This window comes from Bufo gargarizans, chromosome 3 (assembly GCF_014858855.1).
Source record: "Bufo gargarizans isolate SCDJY-AF-19 chromosome 3, ASM1485885v1, whole genome shotgun sequence".
Lineage (NCBI taxonomy): Eukaryota > Metazoa > Chordata > Amphibia > Anura > Bufonidae > Bufo > Bufo gargarizans.
Genome location: NC_058082.1, coordinates 312,298,358 through 312,325,385, shown reverse-complemented (window position 1 = coordinate 312,325,385; position 27,028 = coordinate 312,298,358). Strand labels below are relative to the sequence as shown.

The 27,028-nt window shown below is 45.5% G+C and overlaps 1 protein-coding gene across 2 annotated transcripts; it reads right to left on the bottom strand.

Annotated features, from left to right (window-relative positions):
* Positions 1 to 7,789: 7,789 nt before the first annotated feature.
* On the bottom strand, positions 7,790 to 26,071 carry LOC122932649. Of its 2 annotated transcripts, XM_044287180.1 has the most exons (3): positions 25,917 to 26,071; positions 24,224 to 24,316; positions 7,790 to 10,238 (listed from the first exon to the last, which is right to left on the bottom strand). In XM_044287180.1, the coding sequence occupies exons 2-3, from the start codon at positions 24,228 to 24,230 to the stop codon at positions 8,011 to 8,013; spliced, it is 2,235 nt and encodes a 744-aa protein (XP_044143115.1). In that variant the 5' UTR covers positions 24,231 to 24,316; positions 25,917 to 26,071; the 3' UTR covers positions 7,790 to 8,010. The 2 variants fall into 2 exon arrangements, with proteins under 2 accessions (XP_044143115.1, XP_044143116.1); XM_044287181.1 differs by lacking the exons at positions 24,224 to 24,316; positions 25,917 to 26,071 and adding an exon at positions 15,561 to 15,704.
* Between the last annotated feature and the right edge of the window lie 957 nt (positions 26,072 to 27,028).

Here is a 27,028-nt window from a genome sequence, read left to right as displayed (position 1 = left end):
GCAGTTGAAGCTGGTACGGTGGCACGAGCAGTAGTGACCCCCTCGCAGCCACCGCAAAGACGGGCCCCTAGAGCCCCTAGAATCCCTGAGGTGCTGGCAAACCCTGATTGGCAGTCCCCAACTTCAGCCGCACCTGTAGTTCCCCCTTTCACCGCCCAGTCTGGAGTTCGGGTTGAGACAGCTTAGATCGGTTCGGCCCTGGGATTTTTTGAGCTGTTCTTGACTGCGGAGCTCTTGGACTTAGTCGTGGCAGAAACAAACCGGTATGCCACTCAATTTATATCCACCAACCCGGGAAGCTATTATGCCCAGCCTTTCCGGTGGAAACCAGTCCAAGTTTCCGAACTTAAAATTTTTCTGGGCCTTCTCCTCAACATGGGTCTAACCAAAATGCATGAATTGCGGTCATATTGGTCCACAAACCCAATTCATCACATGCCCATGTTCTCTGCTGCTATGTCCAGGGAACGATTTGAGGCCATCCTGCGTTTCCTGCACTTTAGTGACAATAGCACCTCTCGTCCCAGAGGCCACCCAGCTTTTGACCGGCTCCACAAAATTCGGCCCCTCATAGACCATTTCAACCAGAAAGTTGCAGATTTGTATACCCCTGAGCAAAACATCTGCGTAGACGAGTCCCTTATACATTTTACCTGGCGCCTTGGCTTCAAACAATACATCCGAAGCAAGCGCGCCCGGTATGGGGTCAAATTGTATAAGCTCTGTGAAAGGGCCACAGGCTATACCCACAAAGTTCGTGTCTATGAGGGAAAAGATCAGACCCTGGAGCCGGTCGGTTGCCCTGACTACCTGGGGAGCAGTGGGAAGACAGTCTGGGACTTGGTGTCACCCTTATTCGGCAAGGGGTACCCCATCTTTATGTGGACAATTTCTACACAAGTGTGGCCCTCTTTAGGCATTTGTTTCTAGAACAGATTGGCGCCTGTGGCACCACGCGAACTAGTCGCGCGGGCTTCCCCCAACGGCTCGTTACCACTCGTCTTGCAAGGGGGCAGAGGGCTGCATTGTGTAATGAAGAACTGCTCGCAGTGAAATGGAGAGACAAGCGTGACGTTTACATGCTCTCCTCCATTCACACAGACACAACAATACAAATTGAGCGAGCAACCCGTGTCATTGAAAAGCCCCTCTGTGTCCACGACTATAATGCGCTCATGGGAGGGGTGGACTTCAATGACCAGATGTCTCCGTATTCAGTTTCCCGCAGAACCAGACGCTGGTATAAGAAGGTGTCTGTATACCTAATTCAATTGGCTCTGTATAATAGTTTTGTTCTCTACAGTAAGGCTGGGAGAACTGGATCCTTCCTCAAATTTCAGGAAGAGATCATCGAGAACCTCCTGTACCCAGGAGGTTCCGTGGCCCCATCCACCAGTGTAGTTAGCCGTCTACACGAGCGACATTTCCCCAATGTCGTTCCTGGTACCTCAATCCAACCGCCACACCGAAAAAGATGTCGTGTCTGTAGCAGGAGTGGAATAAGGCGTGACACCCGCTATTTCTGTCCTGACCACCCTGCCCTATGATTTGGAGAGTGTTTGCGGAAGTACCACACACAGGTACACCTAGCATAGGGATCACATCTCACCAGGACAGGCACACAGGGCTATTAGGGCCCATTCACATACAGCTGCTGCAAACGTCTCCTTTCACCTGGGACAAAGTGCATAACGCACTTCGCCACATCTTTGGGCGCTTTGCGCTTTGCACATTGACCCATGGGGAAGGAGAGGTTTGTTCTATAAAGGTAAAAAAACAAAACAAAACAAAAAAACACCAGTAAGCAAAAAGGTTAATGTTTAGTTCAAAAAGTTAAAGTTTATATGTTCTGTTCCAAAGTTAATAAAATTATTGCATTGCGGCCTGGTTTTTTCTTTTTTTTTACCTTCCAGGTGGACCAACCGATCGACTAGCTGCAGCACTGATGTGCATTCTGACAGAAGCATTGCGCTGCTGTCAGATTACACGCAAGTCGGTGTATGCGGCGCTGCAGTAACAGATACGTTTGCCGAGGCATACGAGCTGAGGAGGAGGCGGCGTTCCTATGCTTTGGCAAACACTTTGTATATAAAAAAAAATAAAAAATCCCGGCAATGATTTATTCATCCACATCGATTGATGTGAATGGAGAAATCTGGTTTGCCAGGGCATACGAGCTAAGTGGGTATGGATGTTGGGCGGAGCTCCTATGTCCTGGCAGACGCCTTTCCCCTCCATTTTTTTTTTTTTGGCAGAGATTTTTTCATCCACATTGATCGATGCGAATGAAGAAATCTGTGCCGTTCATTTTTTTCTTTCAGCCCAGAGGCTGAACGGAAAAAAAAAAAAATCTCATTACCTGTATGCTCAATATAAGGAGAATAGCAGAAACTCCTAATGCTGGCCATACATGTAATGATTGCGGAGACCCTCAAATGCCAGGGCAGTACAAACACCCCACAACTGACCACATTTTGGAAAGAAGACACCCCAAAGTATTCGCTGAGAGGCATATTGAGTCCATGAAAGATTTAAATTTTTGTCCCAAGTTAGCGGAAAGTGAGACTTTGTGAGAAAAAAAAAAAAAAAAAAAAATCTATTTCCGCTAACTTATGCAAAAAAAATATAAAAAATATTCTATGAACTCGCCAGGCCCCTCATTGAATACCTTGGGGTGTCTTCTTTCCAAAGTGGGGTCACATGTGGGGTATTTATACTGCCCTGGCTTTTTAGGGGCCCTAAAGCGTGAGAAGAAGTCTGGGATCCAAATGTCTAAAAATGCCCTCCTAAAAAGGAATTTGGGCACCTTTGCGCATCTAGGCTGCAAAAAAGTGTCACACATGTGGTATCGCCGTACTCAGGAGAAGTTGGGGAATGTGTTTTGGGGTGTCATTTTACATATACCCATGCTGGGTGAGATAAATATCTTGGTCAAATGCCAACTTTGTATAAAAAAAAAAAAAAAAAAAAAAAAAAAAAAAAAAAAAATGGGAAAAGTTGTTTTTTGCCAAGATATTTCTCTCACCCAGCATGGGTATATGTAAAATGACACCCCAAAACACATTCCCCAACTTCTCCTGAGTACGGCGATACCAGATGTGCGACACTTTATTGCAGCCTAGGTGGGCAAAGGGGCACACATTCCAAAGAGCACCTTTCGGATTTTGCAGGCCATTTTATTTTAATTTTTACACATTTTGATTGCAAAGTACTTCTCACACATTTGGGCCCCTAAATTGCCAGGGCAGTATAACTGCGCCACAAGTGACCCCATTTTGGAAAGAAGACACCCCAAGGTATTCCGTGAGGGGCATGGCGAGTTCCTAGAATTTTTTTTTTTTGTCGCAAGTGGCGCCCAGGTATAAGGCTACATTCACACGTCAGTATTTTTCTATATCCCAAATTTCAGTCCGTTTTTTGCGGATCGGTTGTTCCTGAAAATGTTTCCGTATGCCATCCATTTTTTGCGGATCCTAAAAAAACGGAAACCTGTATAAATTTCACAAAGCAAATAAAGTTGTTTGGATTTCTTAAAAAAAAAAAAAGTGAATAAGTGATTTCTGTGGACAGGATTTAATTTCCAGGAACGGATTCCGCATAAAACGGATGACATACGTAATGACATACGAATGTCATCCGTTTTTTGCGGAACGATTGACTTTGTATTGTACCAGGATCCGATTTTTGCGGAAAAGAATAGGACAAATTTTATATTTAATCGTACATGCGGAACGGAACAACGGAAACGGACAGCACACATTGTGTTGTCCGATTTTTTCCAGGACCCATTGAAAATGAATGGGTCCTGATCTGTTCCTCAAAAAACGGAACAGATCAGGAAAGAAAAAACGGACGTGTGAATGGACCCTAACAGTAAGTGCAGGGGGATCCATGGGCGCTGCTCTCCATGTCTGTATAGTTAGTTTAGATTTTTTTATTTTAGTGAAAGGTCCTCTTTAAATATTATTCCAAGTTTTCAGCAGGATGCTAGAATGTCACCGATCTACAGCTAAGCAACGGGAGGGGCTGGAAAATATGCGCTATACGGCAGCATTCACATCAAAGATATGTTAAAATGCTGTGTGAATGAGGCCCCTTTTACACAAGCAAGTTTTCGACACGGGTGCAGTGTGTGACGTGAACACATAGCACCCGCACTGCATCCTGACCCATTCATTTCAATGGGTCTGTGTACGAGTGTTTTTCACGCATCAGTTCTGCTTTGCGTGAAAAACGCAGCATGTTCTATATTCTGCGTTTTTAACGCAGCCCTCGCCCCATAGAAGTAAATGGGGCTTCAGTGAAAAACACATTGCCTCCACAAGCAAGTGCAGGTGCGATGCGTTTTTTCCCTGATAGTCGCTAAGAGATGTTGTTTGTAAAACTTGTAAGTAAATTCCATTGCTGTCGAAGGACAGCAATATACACACTCCACGATATACAGTTCAGATACAGGAGCGATTAACAATTATTCAAAGCTTAACAATCGATCCGATATAGCGGAGCGGAGAAGTTTTCGAGATCTTTAAACACGCCCTGCTTCATACTGCAGTCACGTGGGATGCCACGAGAAGACGGCTGGATCACGTGGGACACCACATAGGTCCTAGCAGGCTGAAAAGTTAGGAAGATATCGGAGAAGCTACATACGATGTGGAGTGGTAAAGTACATACGAACCGTGCAATATAATTCTGGATGCGAATATAGAACAGAGAAGGCTATTTAGATATCGATTCACTACATGGTTTTATACAGATGGACATTGCACCTTAGCCATTATTGGATAGTCTTTACTACGATTTTGTCTATATCACGATTTTTTCACATTGGGACTTTGATGCTGCAGGTTCTCCTATCTTGATGCACATGGGACTGCCGTTGATCCATTGAGATTGCTGCCGATTTATATTGGCTGCTATTGCACATAGCACTTTTTCATTGCTGTTGCTTAACTGCTGCTAGTATATTTAGCATTGTAGGTGCTGTTTGATATATTGCGGCCAATACATATAGCAATTTGTATTGTTGCTTGACATCTATTGTTGATCTGGATCTATTGATTGTATTGCTGCTACTGCACATAGCACTTTTCCATTGCAGCTGTTTTTTTTGCTGTCTATATATAGTATATTGCTGCCAATCTAGCACTTTTTCTATTGTTGCTTGATATCTGCTGCTGATCTGGATACATTGCTTTTATAATTATTGTTGCCGATTTTTAGTATTCACAATCACAATAAATGTATTTTTATCTAATCTATGATTGATGGTCTATGTGGCCCTGATAACAGAGTGCCCCCCTCACATATTATTTTGACTTTTGAGAAATATATATATATATATACACACACATACATATACACATACACATACATACATACATACATACATATACAGGCTGTGGGTGAGCCAGAGGGGTAGTGCACCTATTTTATCTCTACTTTGGTGGGTGAGCCGCTTGGAACTTTTTTCCTATAAAAGAATAGGACATGCTCTATTTACAGACTACGGATGTGGACAGCATACAGTGTGCTGTCCGCATCTTTTGCGGCCCCGCTGAAGTGAATTGGTCCGCATCCGATCTGCAACAAATTCAGATCAGATGTGGGCCAAAACTACGGTGTGCATGAGGCCTAAAGCTACAAAAAGGGAAAGTAAAAAATAAAATAAAAAAAAAGGGGCATGGTAGTTAACCCTTTAGGGTGGATTCGCAAGTGACAAAATCCAGCAGAAAAATCCGCTGCGGTTTCTGCTATATTACATGTGGTTTTTGCCGCAGAAAAGCCTGCAGATTTCACCCTCTGTATTTGAAAGGGTGACACCAGAGATATATACCATATATTGACACACAGACCATTTGTGATGTTTTTTTAATGCAGTATGTGGATGAGAATTTTGAAACTCATCTACTTTGCTTGTACTGTACAATGCTGCGGATTTGCTGCACGTAAATCCACAGCTAGTCAGCCACATGTGACCCTGGCCTTAAGGACCAGCCCAATTATTTTGGGTTTTTGCATTTTCATTTTTTCCTCTCCACCTTCGTAGAAGCACAATTTAAAAAAAAAAATTTACGTTTTTCTTTTATATAGCCATGAGGACTTATTTTTTTGCAGGACAAGTTGTATTATTGCTATGGCACCATTTAATTTACTAGAAAAATGACATGTGCGATTCACACAACTGTGCACGGTCCGTGTGTCTGCCGCAACTCATTGTACTGTACTCGCATAATCATGTGGTTACAGTATAAAAGACCGGTGCAAAAATAAACTGACTATCATAAAACAGGGGGAGCCATAGCAGTTTTTTTTTATTTTTGTTTTTTTCAGTGTGCGTTTTCTTCTTTATGCAGCCCCATATGTGAAACCACTCACTTCAATGGGGCCACCACAAAAAAAAAAAAAAAAAAAAAAAAAAAAAAAAAGGAAATTACTCAGCGGGTAGGGTTCAGTGTCCGTATAGCTGTTCTGCTAAAATATAGAACATGTCCTTTTATTGTCCACATATAGGACTGTTCTATTACGGGACAGCCATTCCGCAAAATGCACACAGCCAGTATCCGTGTTTTGTGGATCTGCAAAACAGGCTACGGTCATGTGCATGAGCCCTTATTCTGGTGGTCATTACAACTAAAGCAATACCAAATTTATGTTTTGCTACAAAAAAAAAAGTGAAATAAATCCAAATTTTCTTTGCATTTCCATATTCTCACACCCCTGTCTACAGAACTTGGATTGAATTTGTAATATTTCTATATTTGGGGGGCCCGCTACATACATAGCCTTAACACAAATGATATACCTGTCATTGCGTGTTAAAGGGGTTGTCTCCTCTCACCATGTCCCAATCACCAGCCAACCGGTAAACTGAGCGTCTGCTTGCTCTGCCGTTTCCTGTCCAGCTGGTGGTCAAGATTGCGTCTCATCTCACTTTAGTAACGGTAAGAGGCTAAAGGGTAGCATTTTAAACAAACACGTCAGAAGTGGGGGTCCAGCTGCTGGGAGCCCCCATCAATCTCTAAATCGAGAGGGTTGAAGAACTTGGCTGAGCTCAATTCTACTTCTATGAATCTGTACACCGCCTGTTTGGAGAGTGGGACAAGAATGGACACGGCTCAGCTGAGTGTTTCTGTCCCCTTGTTTTAGTGATGAGCAGCCAAACCTCTACTCATAAGACTCCCGATACAGCAGTATAACCATGCATGAAGTCCATCAAACACTACAGCTACATTTTAAAACAGCAGAGGCCCAAAATAAGTGCAGATTCAATATATGTGAAGTGCATTTTAAAACACTTGTTCACACATGTGGAAAAAAATAAATAAAATTTGAATAATCCAGTGGAGGGGGTACTGTTCAGATCCAGGGACTGAACAAAGCCTTGGGCCTCATGCACACAACCATGTCCGGTTTGCGGTCTATGTATGCGATCTGTGTGCTATCCGCATTTTGCAGACAGTATCTTTTTGCGGAATGTAAAGCACTCTGATAATCAGTTTTTTTTTCACATCCGCATGTCCATGCCACAGAATGTAGACCACAGACCCACTGACACAAATCGGCCCACAAAAAAATAAAATAAAAATTAATTAAAAAATGCGGATCCAACATCGACTGCGTCCGTATTTTGCGGATTTGCAATTTTCAGACTGCAAAACAGATATGGTTGTGTGCATTGGGCCTTAGGACACGAAAAAAAAATAATTATAAATTGGCATGAAAACATGCTATATTTTTAATAAAAGTTTATTAATATATTAAAAAACAAAAAAAAACAACTAAAAAGTCAAGTTACTCAGATGTACTTTTTATAAAAATAAAAATAGAAATAAGACCCTAATGCTGTATATTCAACCCATCAAATGTAAGTGCTTTGCTTTGTTTAAATTTTTTATTCTAAAACAAAAAAAATGTTTGGGTCTTCCAAAAACAGTCACAGTGGCAATATGGAAACCAGTGTTGATATTGGAAAGATCTTCAAAGCCTCAGTCAGCATCCTCAACCTTCTCAGTACCTTATTCTCCTTTTAGGTTCCCGATTAATATCCCGATGTTTAGGGGCCATCTTGATAAGCTCTGACATTATTGGAAACAGAAACTCTTGGGTTGAAGGCTTATATAACGCACCAATAATCTTTTGTCTCTGAGCTTTGAAACGCGTTTTTCCTAGCGAATAGATCTCTGAAGCCGTTCGGGCCTGTTGCTGGACAAGGTGTACATTGTGGTTGTGATACAGTGCGGCTAGTTGTGTGCGTGCGGTTATGCCATCCGTTACGAGGTGTTTCTTCTTGGATCGATATTTCCGAATGGCACTGCGGAAGACATCAAACTCCCTAGCATGAGAGAAATAGGACATTTGCTGTAGGTCTTTTTTTAGGTTCCGGTCCAACACAGCTTCTATTAGTTCATTGTGAACTATGGTATCTTGCTCAAGCCATTTCTTTGGACCAAACTTAGAGGTAACCACTGGTTCATGGCTACAGCAACTGTAAGTGTCGCTCCCTTCCCATGAATGTTTGTTTACAATGTGGAATAAGATGGAGTTCCATTTCTCAATTAGAAGAGAACGGTCTTCATTGCATGTACTTGCACTCCACCACAGGTGCTCCCTAACGGCAGTGACCCACTTGGCTAGTTCTTCACAATCTTGTTTTCTACTAACCTTGATCAATTTGTTGCCAATGGATTTAGACAGTTGCCAGATATCATACTGATGTATAATTGATGGAAAGTGTGCCTTCATCATTTTACGAAGGCTTAGTTTTTTTTCCGTGCATACAATTTTTATGTTTAACTGCTTTTTAACAAGATTCCTTAGAGCCTGCTTGCAAGCTTCTGTTTTTAGACCAAAATAAGAAGTTCCAGCAGAAAGTTGCTCAATGTGGAAAGATACAACCCTCTTGCTGTTGATGTCAATCAGCGTATAGATGCCATGCTTTGTCAAGTGCCCCAGACGATCGCACTGGCCATCCCCAGCCAGGCAAAGTGGACTTTTCTTCAGGTTGTCCATGATCGCAGTTTGTTCTAAATTCCACTGGTTACTGATAGTAGGAAAGAGATGGTAAACTTGATTTTTTTGGTGTGTTGCCTTATCTATACATAAAAGTCCTAAAATATAGAAAAGGTGTCTGACCTTCACAAAGGTTAATCCACTGAACAGAATAGCAGACGACACTAAGAGATTGCCCACCGGTATTCCTCCAGTTCGCGGTTGGCTTTCCCACAGTTTATAGCTGTGATTACCACAAGAAACATGAACAGTTATTAAAGTACCATTTACTTCTTTCCAAATTTTAACAATCGGTCGATCACAGCCTTGCTCTCCTCTGCATGGAATTGACAGGATTAGTTCATCAAGACAGCTTTCAAAAACGAGAAATTTGCGGTCTTTTACGGGATCTCTGCATATGGAGTGCGTCTCTTCTGTGCGGAGTTTTAGATCGAGTCTATCAGTATGTGTTACTTCCATTTTTGAGGGCTCATTACGGGGAGCTAAAGGAAGCTGAAAAGTGGACTCAAATTCATGTTGTGGGCTGCCACCGCTGCTTTTACTCTCATTATCACTGTCAAAACTGTCATCACTGTCCGTTATTGTCCCAATCAACTGATGTTTAGCAGAAGAGCTAAGGAGAGACAAGGACTTTAATTTCTTTTCAGAAAGTCGCCTACACTGGATTTTTTTGTGGTATTTTTTAATCTTTGTTTCAGTTGACATGGTTCTCTTTCCCCATTTTGGATCGGTTTGCGTTGAGCGCAGTTTTCTTCCCATAGGTTCAGTTACTATACCTTTGTCTTCTGTCTTTGGCTTTTCTTCAAAGACATGCCCACACGTGGGGCAAATCTCTCCATGAGTAAACTGGTACTCCATAAATGAATCATGTTCGTCATCAAGTCTTTTCCGCTTGCCTGATGGTAAGAGGATGCAAGTTTCATTTGAGGTTGACGGGACATCAAAGATAGTTGGTATAGCATCTTTACGCAAACATTTGCGGAAACCATCAGACTGTGTGTAGCAATATTCTCTGAAGTGTTTTGAGCACATTCTGTATGTGTCGTATTTTTTTCCTTCAATAATTTTGTCTGTAAAGGCTTCAATATCCCCAAAGTCTTGCCCTGTCTCTATAAGCCATCTTTTTATCATCTCCCTCTCTTTTGGGAATACATGCAAAATGACCCCTTCCTCTTTTCTCCTTCCTCCGGAAAAACAGCCTTGTACAACACAAGAAGGCATCGTACCTGTGAAGAAAAAAAAAAGAAACATGAATTAGCGGTATATACATTTACACTTTTTTGTTCAAAACGATTATTAATAATAATAAAAAAATAGGCTTGATAATATATAGTTCCCTGTCAGCTGCAATATTAGACACACTGTAAAGGGGCGAGGTCTAAGATGCGACATCATACCAAAGAAAGACAACCAATAGTTGGTATAGCATTAGACAAAGGTGTCTCATCCAGCCCGAGCCCCTGTGATTGGTCTGGTGTACATCTAGACAGGCCAAGTTTACATAATTTCTAAGACTGGTAAATCTGCCTCAAGTCTTTCAGCGGTTTTTGTACAAGCAGCAGGATGTATGCGATTTATAGCAATAATTATTGGAGCCAAGCCTCGGCCTTAATTCTTATTTAGATCCAAGTTTACCTCTTGATTTTAATGTCAGTCATATAATATTTTCTTATATGTCAGTCATAAAGGATTATTAAATTAAAAGTAGTGCTCGTTAATATGGAGATTCTCCACCATGGGTGCAAAAAAAAGAATCCTAAATTCTCATTTGAGTGAGCACCCTGCGTTTTAGCCCTCTGTTGGACTCTCCAATTTGTATACTTTTGAATACTTGAAAACAAGACTGATCCATTCACTTCAATGAGGCAAAAAGGATTTATCTTTGTACTCTATTTGATCTGGTTTCTGTTTCATTTCAGTCTTTTTTGTTGTAAGGAGTGGCGTGGTAGACTGTGCCATCTAGTCCAGCAAAAACACACACCACGGAAACTAACGGAAAGCAGGTCAAACTGAGTACAAAGATGAATCTTTTGGGTTCCTTTTTCCTCACTGAAGTGCATGGATCTATCCTGTTTTCAAGTACTAGAATGTATATACCCCGACAGACAGCCAGGCCTAAAAGGCAGTGTGCCTAAAGGTGGAGCAGGGTTTAGTCACCCTTCAAGCACCAAAATGCTCATGGACACAACCATATTTTTGTCCACATCTGATCTGTATTTTTTGCAGACTGTCTATCTAGATGCAGTATTTGGATTTCCCCCGAATATGGGGTGTCTGGAGACCACCAGTTTTCCCGGCCTCACAATAGAATTATAGTTGAACAACAAAGAATTCTCCAGCACTGTCGTATGTACGGTTTTATGTACGGCAGTGCTGGAGCATTCTTTGTTTTTCAACCGGAAGTCCGTCTGTTTGCAAAGCCCCTGGTGAAGGCGATTGCCTTTTTGTGCAAAAGAATTATAGGTTGGACTTTATAATTCTGTGTCTTCTATTAACCTTCCCAACTATGTAAGACTATACAATTAATTGACTGTAATGTATGTACAATGTGTGTAAATGTATGAGCAGGCTCACAAACTGAGCCCACTCCATACATGGTGGGTACCGGCTATATAATACAGTTGGCACCCGGCAGCAATGACCAGAGGTGAACAGAGGATTCTGATCCCGATCATTTAACCCCATGGTCCATCACACCTCTGTATTTGAGCTGTTAGAAAGAGGGGGGCTCACTCTTCCCATCTGAGCCCCCATTGAGAAATCATGGGCTCCCATCTTTTGCTACGACAACCTCCATGTCCTGCCATAGTAAACTGCCTGTTAAGCAGTATGTGCAGCAGGGCTCGACAGGCAGCCAGTAAAAAAAGGAAATAGTAATAATAATAACCAGTGGCGTAGAAATGACTGGGCCCCACAGAAAATTGTTGAATGGGCCCCCCCCTCCCCCAGTAATTTTTTCGCAACCCCTTCCTTTCATGCCGCCCCCATTCGTGTGGCTACTAGTAAAGATCACTCTCTCAGACCAGGTCCGGCAGTTGTTCCATCCATTTTATAGACTGTCTATACTGCCACTGTATATAATTTAATTGTGTTATACTGTTGAGGGGGCCCTGACAAAATCTTTTAGTCCTCCTCCTCCTGGATGGGCCCCTTCTGGACCAGGGCCCCAAAGCAGCCGCTTCCCCTATAGTTATGCCCCTGATAATTACTTCAATAGTATTCTATTGCAGTCTATGGTACATCAGAGGATCACATATTCAAGCCCCCTATGGGACTAAATTAAAGGCGGGGGGGGGGGGGGGGGGGGGGGTTGGGAGTTACATATTAAGTAAAATTCTATGTAAAAATCTTTAAAGGCTATGTATACCTCCGATGTAAAAAAAAAAAAAAAAAAATGGTATTTTCACTTTGTGGTCATCTAATAAACCTCTCTAAATTACTAAGACACATACCTTATTAACACATATTTAAGCCACATTCTTATCAGTAAGATAAGGATTGAACTAATGAGTGTTTATAATGTCAGAGATAAGGAGTCTGACATTAGATGGCTGATGGAACAGAGAAAAAAAAATAATAATCATATTAGGGATCGACTGATATTGATTTTTTAGGGCAGATACCGATAATTTGTGAACTTTCAGGCCGATAATTTATACCGATATTCTGGGAATTTTCTTTTTTTTTTTAAATAAATAAATTCCTACACAAATCTGCTGAAAATGAATGTTTATTGTTAATGTGTAGTTTTTTTTGTAAATCTTTTTTTTTTTAAAGTTTTTTTTACCAACTTTTAGCTCCCTTAGGGACTAGAACCCTTGTCCTATTCACCCTGATAGAGATCTATCAGGGTAAATAGGAGCTCACACTGTCCCTGCTGCTCTGTGCTTTGTGCACAGAGCAGCATGGAGCCTACTATGACAGCCAGGGCTTCAATAGCGTCCTGGCTGCCATGGTAACCGATCGGAGCCCCAGCATTACACTATACATGAGATTGACCCCCTTGACTTCTGTGTGTGTTCCTGCCCCTACAGTTTAAAAGCCCGCACCCACTCTCACCCATCAGTGTTTACAAATTACCCAAGTGGGTGCATGAAATTAAAATAAATATATCCCCCCCCCCCCCACGTATTTCTTCATACTCCATATAGGAACAATTAAGGCAGGGAATATATGAGCCGTCATGGTGGATTCATGGAAACAGCAGAATTACCGGTAAGTCTAATTACATGAGAACTAACAGATTAAATGGTAGGGGAAGGGCTACTGCTTGCAGAACTTTCTGGCCAAAAGGTCAGATCTGTAGAAGCAGAGACATTTATACGATAATGCTCTATGAACGTATTTATACTAGACCAAGTAGCGGCCCTACAAATCTTGTCAAGAGATACACCAGCTTTTTCTGCCCAAGAAGAAGCCATTGCCCTGGTGTAAAGGGCTCTAATGTTAGAAGGACGTGTAAGACCCATTAGGGAGTAAAAGCAGGATATCGTGTTTTTTATCAAACGACCTATGGAAGCTTTGTCATCCTTCCTAAATGTCTCCCTTACATCTAGGAGATGGAACTATACTTCTGTAGTATTTTGTCGGTCTGTACAAAATGAAGGTATGATGATTTCCTGGTCCCTATGGAAATCAGAGACTACCTTTGGAAGGAAACCTGGATCTAATCTTAGCACTATCCTGTCAGGAAATATTGAAAGATAGGGTTCTCTGCAGGAGAGGGCCTGCATTTTCCCCAGTCGTCGACTCTAGCTGATGTTATAGCTATTAGGAACACCGTTTTAAATGAGGGGTGTTTAATTAAAATGTCTGATATAGGGGTAAATGGAGATTTCATTAATTCTCTTAAGACCAAGTTTAAATCCCATTGAGGAACTTTTGGAGTTAAGGATGGTCTCAGCCTGGATGCAGCTCTTATGAATCTTTTTATCCATCTATGATCGGCTAGATTTATATCATAGAAGGCTCCCAGGGCGGAGATCTGGACCTTTAGTGTACTTGGTCTAAGACCAAGATCTAATCCCCTCTGAAGGAAATCTAAGATTTTCTGGATACATGGGGATGACATATCCTGGGAAACTTTCCCCGACCAACTACAGTACCTTTTCCAGATTTTAAGGTAGATTGCTGAGGTAACCTTTTTCCTGCTAGCCTTCAATGAATTAATAATTTTGTCCGAGAGCCCCTTGCTTCTCAAGACCTCGCTCTCAGGATCCAGGCTGACAGCTTGAAAAGACTGGGATTCTGATGAAGAATTGGACCCTGTGACAGAATATCCCTTTGTAATGGTATTTTCAAAGGTTCCTCCAGAGCCAATTCCTTTAAAATGGAGAAGCAGCTTCTTGTGGGCCAGTAGGGAGCCAGTAGTATCACTGTTACTGGGTCAGTTAGTATTTTCTGCAGGACTCGAGGAATTAGAGTCCATGGAGGAAAAGCATATGCTAAGTCCCATGTCCATTTACTGAAAAGACGTCTACTGCCCACAGCTTTTATCTGGGATTTAAAGAACAGGAATTTCTTACTTTTGCATTTGTGTTTGAGGCGAACCGGTCTATTTGTGGCAAACCCCATTTCTCAGAAATCTTCTGAAAGATTCCTTGGTTTAATGGCCATTCCCCCGGGTCTAATGTTCTTCTGCTCAGGTAATCTGCCTCTATGTTTTCTGATCCCTTGAGATGGATTGCTGTAATGGAAAGGACGTTTTTTTTCGGCCAAAAAAAAATATATATATTTCCGCTAGCAGTCTCAAGCTCGGAGATCTTGTGCCTCCTTGATGTTTTAAATAGGAGACAGTCGTGGTATTGTCAGAAAATATTTTTAGATGTTTTAGGGTTTCCCAGACCGCTCGTAGCTCTCTGTAGTTTGAGGATCTGTTTATTACTTTGTCTGACCACTTTCTCTGCCAGCTTGAGGTCACTTTTGCTCCCCATCCAGAACCGCTTGCATCAGTCATAATCTTTATTTCTGGCAGGCTACTCATTTTGATAGATTCACCCTTTCCTTCCACCAGTTTAAATCTAACTTTAGACTCTTTCACTCCCTATAAAAAGAAGAGCAACCAGGTATCAAATTTCACCAGAAAAGCAGTTTTTTTTTCCCCCACAGGGGAACTCACAGCAGGAGCAGCCAAAGGTGGGTCTGCACTTTCCATGTGGCTTCCAGTTTCTCCAGGAGCAGGAATCAGTGGAGAAAGAGAAGTGGACCGAATCGCCTGCTCTCCTACTCCAAGAGCGGCGTCTGACGTCACAAGCGCGCATCCGCACTCCCCTTGTGCTCTGCCCCCTCCGGCAATGCCGGGAACAGAGCGCTGACTGCGGCTCACGCCTTCGATCTGCGTGCAGCGTCCAGCGCCCAGCTCTTTTCCTCTGGCCTGCTTCCTCACAAAAGGGAAGGAAGACATGCGGCAAGGAGTGAGAACAGGCCCCCCGCTCACATGGACGAGAATCAACTCCTGTATGTTCCTCTGCCCAGCTTTAGCCACCGCCGCAGAGGGCAGGAAGGAAGGAATGGAAGAAAGGTACCTGAATAAAATAAAAACTCTTTACCTCCCACACAGGAGGGTCTCTCTGTGAGGTGCCCCGAAGGGACAGGAAAACACTGATGGGTGAGAGTGGGTGGGGGCTTTTAAACTCTCTGTTCCTGCCCCTACAGAGGTCAAGGGGTTAATCTCATGTGTAGCCGTCATGGTGGATGAAATAGAAAATATAGCTCCCCTGCAAGAAACAAGCACTTTAATGCAGCTCTGTAGATGAAAAAATAAAAGTTATGGGTGTCAGAACATGGAAATGCTAAAATTTATTTTCCAAAGTTTTTTTTTTAAAAACTACGTACATTTGGTATCACTTATTAAACTAACTTGAGGAATAAGAATGTCACTTTTAGCAAACACTGAATGCTTTAAAACTAGAACGCAAAAAACAAAATGGTGGAATGGTGACATTTTCCCCAATTTCGTCCCCACAAAGAATTTATTTTCTGTTTTCCAATACAAAAGATGGTAAATTAAATGCCATTACAAAATAAAACCTGTCCCAGAAGAAACAAGTCACACTGCTATGTGACTGGAAAAAGGAGATTTTTGTATAACTTACCAGTAAAATCTCTTTCTCGCTCTTCATTGGGGGACACAGAGACCTTGGGTATAGCTATGTCCTCTAGGAGGCGTTGACACTAGATAAAGCTGTTAGCTCCTCCCCTGGCAGCTATACCCCCTCCAGCCTGGAGAGAGAGCTTCAGTTTGTGAGAAGCAGTAGGAGAAGCAAGCTAAGAAAAAACACGGAACACCAACCATGGCAAAAGACCCAACGGGCTCAAACCATCAACTGCCACAACCGTGACCAAACAATAATACTGGGTGGGTGCTGTGTCCCCCAATGAAGAGCGAGAAAGAGATTTTACTGGTAAGTTATACAAAAATCTCCTTTTCTCGCCCATATTCATTGGGGGACACAGAGACCTTGGGACGTCCAAGAGCAGTCCGCAAGGGGGGGGAAAGAAACACAGACCCATGGAGCCAGCGCCCCTGCAGGCAACAGAAAACTGCTGCCTGCAAGACCAAGCTTCCAGAGGCGGTGCCCGCCGATGCCTAAGTATGCACCTGGCAAATAATTGTGAATGAGCGGAGGAGGGCAGTAGCCGCCCCGCACAACTGCACGGCTGAACCTTGAACCATCCGAGCCCAAGAGCGCTAACCCCTCTGGTGAAAGGAGCCGCAACACTGAAGGGTGGAACCTTGCCCCGGGGACAGAAGTTCAAAAAAAAAAAAATGCAGACGTGCAATTAACACCCTGGAGGCCGCCAATGTTATGCGAGGACCCTCCGGAAGACAAAACCAAGGCGAGCACGGACGCCGGAAGGAACTGGAGGCTGACAAACAGTCAGAGCCCTGACAAGGCCAAATGACCCAACTCCTGTTCCTTAGGGTGGGAAGGGGAGGTACGTAGTGATGGAAGGCCAGATTCTTCATTGAGATGAAAATCAGAGACCACCGTCGGGAGAAAGGAAGAACGGCCCCAGGGAAGCTCCTACCCCTGGCAGAACCAGGACAGGTTCAAGGGGAGAATTCCGGAGTGCTAAAAAGACCAAGGTCTGATCCCAGGCGGTAAAAGGAGGACGGCATGGAGGAACCGTACGGCTATTCCCTGTAGGAAGGAATTGAGGACCCCGGGTGGGTCAGAGGACGCTGGAAGGCCACACAGTGTCGAACCTATCCAGCCAAGAACCAAAGCCCAAGCAAAAAAACCCCGATCCACCCCTGCTAAGGAGAAGCGCTCCACGGAAACGGAAGTGGTCCACCAATGTCCCCCCGAGCCGACCAGGTTTGACGGGAGACCGAGAAGCTGCCTGAATGAGGCATGTCCAACCGCAAGCCAGGAATCAATACATTGGATAGTCAAAGGTAGTGACGATATGAGAACCATTGATGGAAGAACTCCGTTAGCGACCGTGTAGCAAAACTGCTTGACGGAAGCAAACAACCAAACCAAGATTAGAGAGAAAAACTTCTGCCTCAAGGAGGAAGAAGAGAAGGGGTGTCCCGTTCCAGGAACCAAACTCCATCAACAGACGCGACAGCACCCCCCGCACATCCTGGCGTGGGGAGTCTCATAGTCTAGTCACGGAATGCGCAGCGAAAAGGCATGACTACATCGGACAGACATGCCGACACCAGTCAAGTATCGAGAGGTAGTGGTACACACCGGTAGCGCGCCCAGGACCAACGGTAGGAGTCACCTGTAGAAGGAGGAATACAGGAACGTCACAGGCCAACAGTCGGTCCAGAACGAGACCGAAAGAAAAAGAAAAAACCACAGAACCAAAAACCCTGCATCACATAGATGAGGGGGGGTAGCAACAGAGGAACCACCAAGGTTTGCGGAATGGCCGTGAACCCCGAGCCAGAGAAGGAAGAACGGAAAGAGAAAGGGGGAAGGGGGAAGCCCGTTTCCCATCCGAGACCAGCAGTATACAGAAGTAGCCACCGGATGAAAGCAGGGATGCCATACTCCGCCAAAAGAGGAGCCTATGCAGCGTACGCCACCGAATACGGAGACAGAAGAATCCGTCAACTGACGAAGGAGCCGTACAGGAGGAGCCAGATTACGCAATGGCTACCACAGGACCCCCATACCGTAGAGGAATCCGGTAGAAGCCACGGTACCATACAGCCCCAGGGAAGGAGAGCTAACTTTAAAAACGCTCCACCCGGGAAGGGCGCTGAACAGGAACAACTGCCCAGCAAGCGTCAGGGTAGAACCCCTACCTGTTAGAATGCCCCACTGTAGCGACTGCGAACGCTAGTACCCGCACAGGCTGAACAGGCTGCAAAACTAAACCAGAGTGCCAACCCAAACACTTCCCACATCAGGAATGGTGGAAGAGAGTAAGGAGTCAGTGTAACACTTGGCCCTGTTGGCACGTAAACCATATATGTGCAATGGTGTACGCACCACTACTGATGCGGACAATACCGTTACTGACTGGGACAATGGAAACCCATAGAGATGGGAGTCTCCAGGACACAAGTGGTTTTGGGCAGGAGTTATAATCCTGCCCAAACCCAGCTCCAAAGGAACACAATGAGGAATAGCCACCGTATGTACTGGCGGAACTCATATAGTACTAGAGTAAGCGTACCGAGCACCGTCAAGTACCGACTGTCGCCACGCCCCCAATGAAATAAGCGCAGGCACCTAGAGCCGTGGCGCAGTTGAATTGCAGAATCTGAAGATGTACAGATACTCCCCCCCCGCTAGTGATCACTAGCGAAAGAGAGTAAGGCAAGTAGTAAGCACAATGACGCGCAACACTCCGCCTAAGGAAGGATAGTGCGACAGCCGGACCGTATCCAAACTGGCGCCACAGGCAGACACCCCACCAGGAAGGGGGGTTAATACCCACGGTGAAAACTAGTGCATATGGCAATCCTGTACCTTATGGGAGAGCAATTAGCACCCGAGAAAGGAGGTAATGGATACAGTACCCCTTGTAACCAGTGAGAATGGAAACACTCCACCAATGGAAGGAGCTAATGAATACGGCAGGTACAGAACCCAGTGGAGGTACAATTCCGCCACCTACAGAAGGGGGAATGCACTGAAAATAGTGTTATTGTACCTAGTCCACCTATGGCAGGGGACAAAGTATAAAGGTGAAAACCGGATCGTAGTAGTGCAATTACACCGGCTAAGGAAGGGGGTAATGCCCACGACGAGTGCTGCTGGCCACCGTAGACGCAACCTAAGGAGATTGATTCGGATTCACGTCAAGGCCCGAATCAGTGATTCTCCTCACCCCCCCTCCCTTGGGCGGACCCACTCCCGTGAGAGAGGGTGCACCTGAGCGTGACCCTGGGAGGAAGGAAGGGTGAGTGGAGATATCGAGGAGAAGACGACCTGCTGTGGTCCGCTTGCGCGCAGGTATACGCATTAGAAAATCGCCCCTAGCAGTCGCGGACTGCGCAGTTGGGGCTTATCAACCAAACTACCTGGGGGTGGATTGGGAACAGAGGTCCTGTATACAAAGGGAACCTGCGGAGAATTATCAACCCAACAACCCTAGAGGGTGGATTGGGAATTTCCAGTTTTTTTCCCCCACTGGAATCGCGCAGGTGGGGAATTATCAACCAAACGACCCCATGGGGTGGATTGGGAATTCCAGAGGTTCTCCACAGTATGGCTCAGGTAGATGAATATCGACCAAACGGCCCCGGAGGACGGATTGGGATCCCGCAGAGATCCTTAACTGAATTGCGCAGGTGGAGAATTACGGGAATACTTCAGCTGTCCTCCTGTGAGTTGCGAAGGTGGAGAGTTATCAACCAAACGACCCCGGAGGGTGGAATGGGAATTCCAGAGGTTCTCCGCTGTATTGAGCAGGCGGAGAATTATCAACCAAACAACCCCGGAGGGTGGATTGGGAATTGCGGAGGCTCTCCGCTGTATTGAACAGGTGGAGAACTACCAACCAAACGACCCCGGAGGGTGGAATGGGAATCCAGAGGTTCTCCACTGTATTGAGCCGGTGGAGAATTATCAACCAAACGACCCCGGAGGGTGAATTGGGAATTACGGAGGCTCTCCACTGTATTGAACAGGTGGAGAATTATCAACCAAACGACCCCGGAGGGTGGAATGGGAGTTCCAGAGGCTCTCCGCTGTATTGAACAGGTGGAGAATTATGACCAATGACCCCGGAGGGTGGATTGGTAATTGCAGCGGTCCTCAACTGCATTGCACCGGTGGAAAAGAATCAACCAAGCTTCCCCTGAGGGTGGGTTGGGAACTGTCAGAGGTCCTCCACTGGTCCACGCAGGTGGAGGATTATCAACCAAACGGCCCAGAGGGCGGAGTGGGAAACTACGGTAAGAGAGGTCGTCACATGTCCGGGGCATGACACGGGCCCATTTTCGTGCCGCACAGTCAGAGTGGACATGACTGAGTGGAGTAGGGCCTGAATGGAGGCAGACATTTATTTCCAGCTTCATTTAATTTTTTTTTTTTTTTTTTTTTTTTTTTTTTTTACTTTTTAAAAACTGGTCTGCCTAGCCTCAAGTGGATAAGAGGCAGGAAGGAGTTAACAGTGCAATAAGCAATTTTTCTAGGCCATCCAACCCCTGATAATCCGGAGCTGGCCCAACAGAAGTGGCTGGCCGGAAAGGGTTAACCAATAACGACATTAGGTCCAGGGGCGGTGCTGATGGGGGCGGGGCAGCGGCAGCTAGGCGGGAATTATTCGCGCCGGTCCGCCACCCTCCCCCTCTGAGTCGCGGCCTAGCAGGTCGCGAAACCAGGGCCTAAAGTTCCGATGCACAGCCACCCCGGACCCTCCCCCTCTGTACTGAAGTCAGCCGGAGGGTGGAGGGACCCGGAGCGGAGCGCGACACACATCCCGCCTGAGAAGCCGCACCGCGGCCGGGATGACAACAGGGGAAGGAAGCCTATAGGCCCCAAGAGAAGCCGGGGCCTAAATTTGCAGCGGCGCCCGGAGGACCGGGATGCTCACCCCGCGGCCGAAATCGTGACAGCCGGAGGTCCATGTTAAGTAAGTGCCCCGCGGCGCGAGACAACCGCAAGTTGTCAGATGTCCGCGAACGGCCAGGGGCATTAACCCTTTCGGAGCTGCGTGCTTGACGCCTGCTCCCGAAAGTAAAATGAAGGATACTGCAGCAAGTGGACGCCTGCTCCCAAGACGGACTGGGCTCCAGTCTTTTGCCGGAGGTGCCCCGGGAAAAAGATACATTAACCCTCTAAGAGCCGGAAGCAGTCGGCCTAGAGGGCAAGTGAGAGGGGGACCGCGTGTCGCATGGCGCCCGCCGGATTAAACCCCTGCTCTCTTTCAGGGGTCTTGCCATAGTTGAGTAAAGCCCCCTGGCCGTTAACCATAGGGTGACCCAGACTTTCAAAGATGGAGGGAGGGGCAAGGTGTCTTCATACTCACCTAGTCCCATGTACTCACCTCTCTCATCCTCTTCTCTTCACCCTCCCTAAGTGGACCTCAAGGTCACCTTCTCCAGCAGGGTCACCTCCTCAGCAGCTGGCACCGGAGTGGCAGGCGTCTGGTATGGCGGGAGGGTCTTCTCTTTGGCGGACCTAGGTGACCCCTTGGCTGGCGGGATGCAGGGGAGCGAGGCTGCCCTGGTCCACTTTGTCTTCTGTGGGGGAGGCAGCAGTGCGGAATCGGCACTGGCGCAACTCGACCCCGGGAGAACAGGGAGGCGAGGCGACCACTGTTGTCCCATCTGAAAAGGAAGGAAAAAAATAAAATCTTCAGGAGATCCCTGCAGAGCAGGGAGGTCTTGCCTCCTATTGACACTAGAAAAAACTGAAGCTCTCTCTCCAGGCTGGAGGGGGTATAGCTGCCAGGGGAGGAGCTAACAGCTTTATCTAGTGTCAACGCCTCCTAGAGGACATAGCTATACCCAAGGTCTCTGTGTCCCCCAATGAATATGGGCGAGAAAGCAGTAATAAAGATAGTCTGTGTCCTGAAAGGGTTAAGAGTGTATGTAATGCATGTTTACTGACCCAAAGATTGCTGAGACCTCATGATTATTTCTTCTGCCTGTCGTAAATCCACTGTCATCTGAGCTAGGTGCATCTAGGCCACTGTCTGGGATTTAAAGGGGTTTTCCAGGAATTTAATATTGATAGATATCGGTGGGTGTCTGACATCCCCGCCGATCGGCTGTTTGGTCAGAAAACCCTGCAAATCCGCAGCATTTCTTTGTGACGATTTCATTGTACTGCAGAAGCCAAATGTTGCATGGACCCCCAGTTAGATCCTCCAAAAGGACCCAAGCACAATGCGTTGCCATGGCAACTGTAGCACCCAGCATGTAGTATGCCCAATGTCAGGTAGGGCAGGAGGCACACACTACTGGTGCACGCCCTATGCAAGGCAATTTGTCTGGCATTTCTGTGTAAACTTTCTTTCCTCACAAAGTTAATGAAAAGCATATGAAAATGGCGAACACTGCGTTACCACTCCACTTTTCAAGTTGTTCCCATTTCCTAAAGCCTGCATTAGGCCTCATGCACACGACAGTTGTGTTCCGTTCCGCAAAATGGGGTTCCGTTATCCGTTTTTGTTTCCGTGTGTCTTCCTTTATTTTTGGAGGATCTCCAAACATGAAGGAAAGTAAAAAAAAAAAAATCTAAGTCAAGTTTGCCATGCAAATGATAGGAAAAAAAAAAACGGACACGGACGACAATCTAGTGTGCCTCCGTGTTTTTTCACGGTCCCATTGACTTGAATGGGTCCGTGAACCGTTTTCCGTAAAAAAAAATAGGACAGGTTATATTTTTTTGACGGACTGGAACGACGGATCACGGACGACAAACGGTGCATTAGCAGAAAATCACGAAAAAAGGACACGGAATAAAACAACGGTCGTGTGCATGAGGCCTTAGGCAGATCAGCAAGCGATTGTCAGGAGGGAAGTGTTCCCTCCCGGCAACCGCTTACTAGCTAGCGGAAGAGACCGCTGCTATTACATGCATCGATCTCCTCCGCAGCATGGAGTGGAGCGACCGCTTACTGTCTAGTTTGCTGGATTAGACAAGCGCTCATTTTTAAGCATGTTTAAAAATCTGAATTGCCCGATGGACAAGCGTTGTCGCGTTCATCGGCGGCAGTACTATACGAACACTCCTTAGTGATGATCAGCTGAAATATCAACCAGTGTAATACTGCCTTAAGGCCATGTAGGACGGAATTTTACATTGCACATTTCAGCCTATGCAAAGGGCGACATTCACAGTAGAAATCTCCTGCATAAATTGACTGAAAATCCGCTGCAGATTTCTTATACAGCCCATGGGTACTGTTTGTATACCGTATTTTGCAGACTATAAGGCTAAGTCTACACGACGACAATAAGTCGCGTGACAGATAGGGCACAACTACACTGCAACATTTGTAGCACCAATGTTCGCGCAACAGTTTTTATAATGGCAGTCTATGGTGTCGCACTGCAACATGCTGCGACACCATAGACTGTCTTTATAAAAACTGTCGCGCGACAAATGTCGTCGTGTAGACCTAGCCTAAGACGCACCTAGGATTTTGATGAGGAAAGTAAAAAATATTTCTCATCAGACCTCAGAGCACACCCTCAATCCTCATCAGACCTCAGATAAGACCCCAAAAATCAGACTGTTTAGGCTACTTTCACACCTGCGTTTAGGTGCGGATTCGTCTGGTATCTGCACAGACGGATCCGCACCTATAATGCAAACGTTTAGATCCGTTCAGAACGGATCCGTTTGCATTACCATGAACAAAAAAATAAATAATTTTTGTTGTTCATGATAATGCAAATGGCACCGTTTTGACTTATATTGAAAGTCAATGGGGGACGGATCAGTTTGAAAATGGAGCCATATTGTGTCAACTTAAAAACTGATCTGTCCCCATTGACTTACATTGTAAGTCTGGGCGGATCCGTTTGCCTCCGCACGGCCAGGCGGACACCCGAACGCTGCAAGCAGCGTTCGGGTGTCCGCCTGCTGAGCGGAGGACAAACTGTGCCAGACTGATGCATTCTGAGCGGATCCGCATCCACTTAATGCATTAGGGCTGGACGGATCTGTTCGGGGCCGCTTGTGAGAGCCTTCAAACTGAACTCACAAGCAGAGCCCCGAACGCTAGTGTGAAAGTAGCCTAACCCCCATCAGCCTAAGATCAGATGTAAAAAATAAAATAAACTTGCCTCGCATGCTCTGGACGGCGTTGCCACTCACTCACCGCACCCTGGTCTTCTAGCTCGCGCTGCACAGCATCAGGTCGTAGTGAAGAGCGGGGCCTGGAAGAAGACCAGGGAGGGTAAAGGGCCCGTGCAGCACTCTCACCGCTCCCCCCGCATGCGACAACTGATTCCATAATGGAAGCGGCCTTTAGTATTCAGACTAAGACGCACTGCCACTTTTCCCTCACTTTATATTTTTTTTTTTTGGGGGGGGGGGGGGGGGGATACAGTAAATCTCCACTTTACTGCTACTGCAAAAAGCTATGAATTTTCCACACATAATTCCTCTGTGGAAAATCCCCAGCATTTACACCACTAGTGCCCGTACCATAAGGGTACCTGCACATGGTACAGAATATGTGTAGAGAATCCACAGCGTAAGGGTTCATGCAGGCGAATATAAGGGCCCCATGCCTGTGCCGCAAATATTGGTCCACAATGCACAGTCACCGGCCCCATTTAAATGAACGGTCCACACAAAAAATGTGGATCACTTGCGGACTGAAAGTACGGTTGTGTGCATGGGCCCAATACTGACCCTCATCAGCAGGCTTAGGGCTCATGTGCACACAAACATATTTTTTCTGTGTCAGTTCCGTTTTGCGGACCATTCATTTCATCTGCGTGTGCATTTCGTTTCCGTATGTCCGTTCCGCAAAAAGAATAGAACATGTCCAATTATTGTCTGCATCACGGACAAGGATAGGACTGTTCTATTAGGGGCCAGCTGTCCCGTTCTGCAAAATACGGAATGCACACGGACTGCAAAATACATACGGCCGTGTGCATCACGCAAGCGTTCTGGTTGGCAATGTTCTGCTCCATTACAGAAGTACAAAAATAATGGGAATGTCAGATCCAACACATAACTGAAACTACCGTCCTCAGACATACCGTAGGGCTCATGCACACGACCGTATGTATTTCGCAGTCTGCAAAACATATGGATGACACCTGTGTGACATCCGTATTGTATCCGTTTTTTTGTTTGTTTGTTTATGTTTATCTATTGTAACAATTACTAAATGGACAAGAATAGGACATGTTCTATTTTTTGGCGGAATGGACTTCTGAACATACGGAAACGGAATGCACACGGTGTAATTTCAGTTTTTTTTGCAGCCCCATTGCAATAAATGGTTCCGCATACGGGCAGCAAAATACAAACATATCCTAAAAATAGAACATGTCCTATTATTGTCCGTTTTGCAGACAAGGCCAGGTATTGTTACAATGGATCCGCAAAAAAAAATGATGCAATGGGGGATGTCATCCGTTATTAGTTTTTTTGGGTGGACCGCAAAATACATAGTCGTGTGCATGAGCCCTTAGTGTGATCTATCCGACCTCCATTACTGAGTCAAGTGCAGCATATTTTGACACCAGCATGTGGACCCTACTTCATACTTTCTTTAGTGCCATGAAATACACTGGTACTATATGGGCATAAGTATGAAAAGGGATGGGGCAATACAATTATATATATTCCACAAAGGGCACCAAGCAGATGGCAGATTTACACCCATGTGACCCATTGTAGCGGGCTTCCCCCCTCGCTCCCATACACACAGGCGTCCAGGAGGGGACATGGTGTGTCCGCCTTCCTCACACGAGTTTACAAACAATGTGCCGGATTACACGCGATCAGAAAACTTACTGGAAGCCGAAGGTCCGACAGGATAAGGCTTGCGTGCACCACCGAGAATGGCGGGAGAAAGACTTTGTGCTGTCGCGTCAATGGCGTATCGCACGAGAGCCCAGAAAGCAGAGGAGGGGGCCCAGTCAAAAAGAGCGGAAGAGGAGGCAGCAGGAAGAAGGGGGAAGGGAGCCAGTGTCTGCTGCAGGAAGCAGGAAGTGAGGGGACGTCCGTATACAGGGACACACCGCCTTGTATACGGACTCTGCGCAGAAACGTACATAATGGCCTTATGAGAGAAAACTGGTGCGCGGAAACGTGTCATGGACGCCCATAGGACGGGCTCAGAGGACTTTCCACCCTGCAGAAAGCTGCTTCTTGTGGACACTGACGCTTCTTTGTCAGTACGGTTTTAATGCATGAGGCCAATGTTTAGCACAATGTCATAAGCCCCTGTGATGTCTCCTTCCTTCACACTGGGGATTTTTGTATATTTTATAAATATAAATAAAATAAAAATCTGGTTTTCCAGGATTTGGATATTGATAGCCTGCCTTTGGGTAGAAGATCGGTGGGGGGTCTGACGCCTTGCACGCCCACTGATCTACTGTTTTGGGTGGTGGCTGCTGGTGGAAACTGCCTGTGGCACCCTGGCATGGCCACTACATAGCAGACAGGACCCTGTGCTTACGGCTCCGTCCACCGTATAGTTTCCAGCCGCGGCACTACAGTTGATTGGTGGGGGTGTCAGACACCCACAGACCTGATATTGATGAGGATAGGCCATTAATATCGAAGTATTGGAACGCCCCTTTAAATCCACCAGAAAAAAAAAAATGAAGGTACAGGTTTTGACACAGTTTTGGCAACATATGGCAGCAAACGGTAAAAAATGCATGTGATTCTGCCAAAAATTAAAGAGATCGAAACTGTACATAAGATGCCACAAGTATGTATTGTGTGGATAGGAATCAGTAATTTTCCATGAAATCCTATAAGAAATTTCATTTACTTCAATAAAAATGGGAAAAACAATGTAGGGCAGATTTACTAACCCTGTGGACATGTACCTTGTCGGGTAAGGTGCAAAAAGTGTCTGAAACACATAAATTCACAAAGTATGTATGATTCAG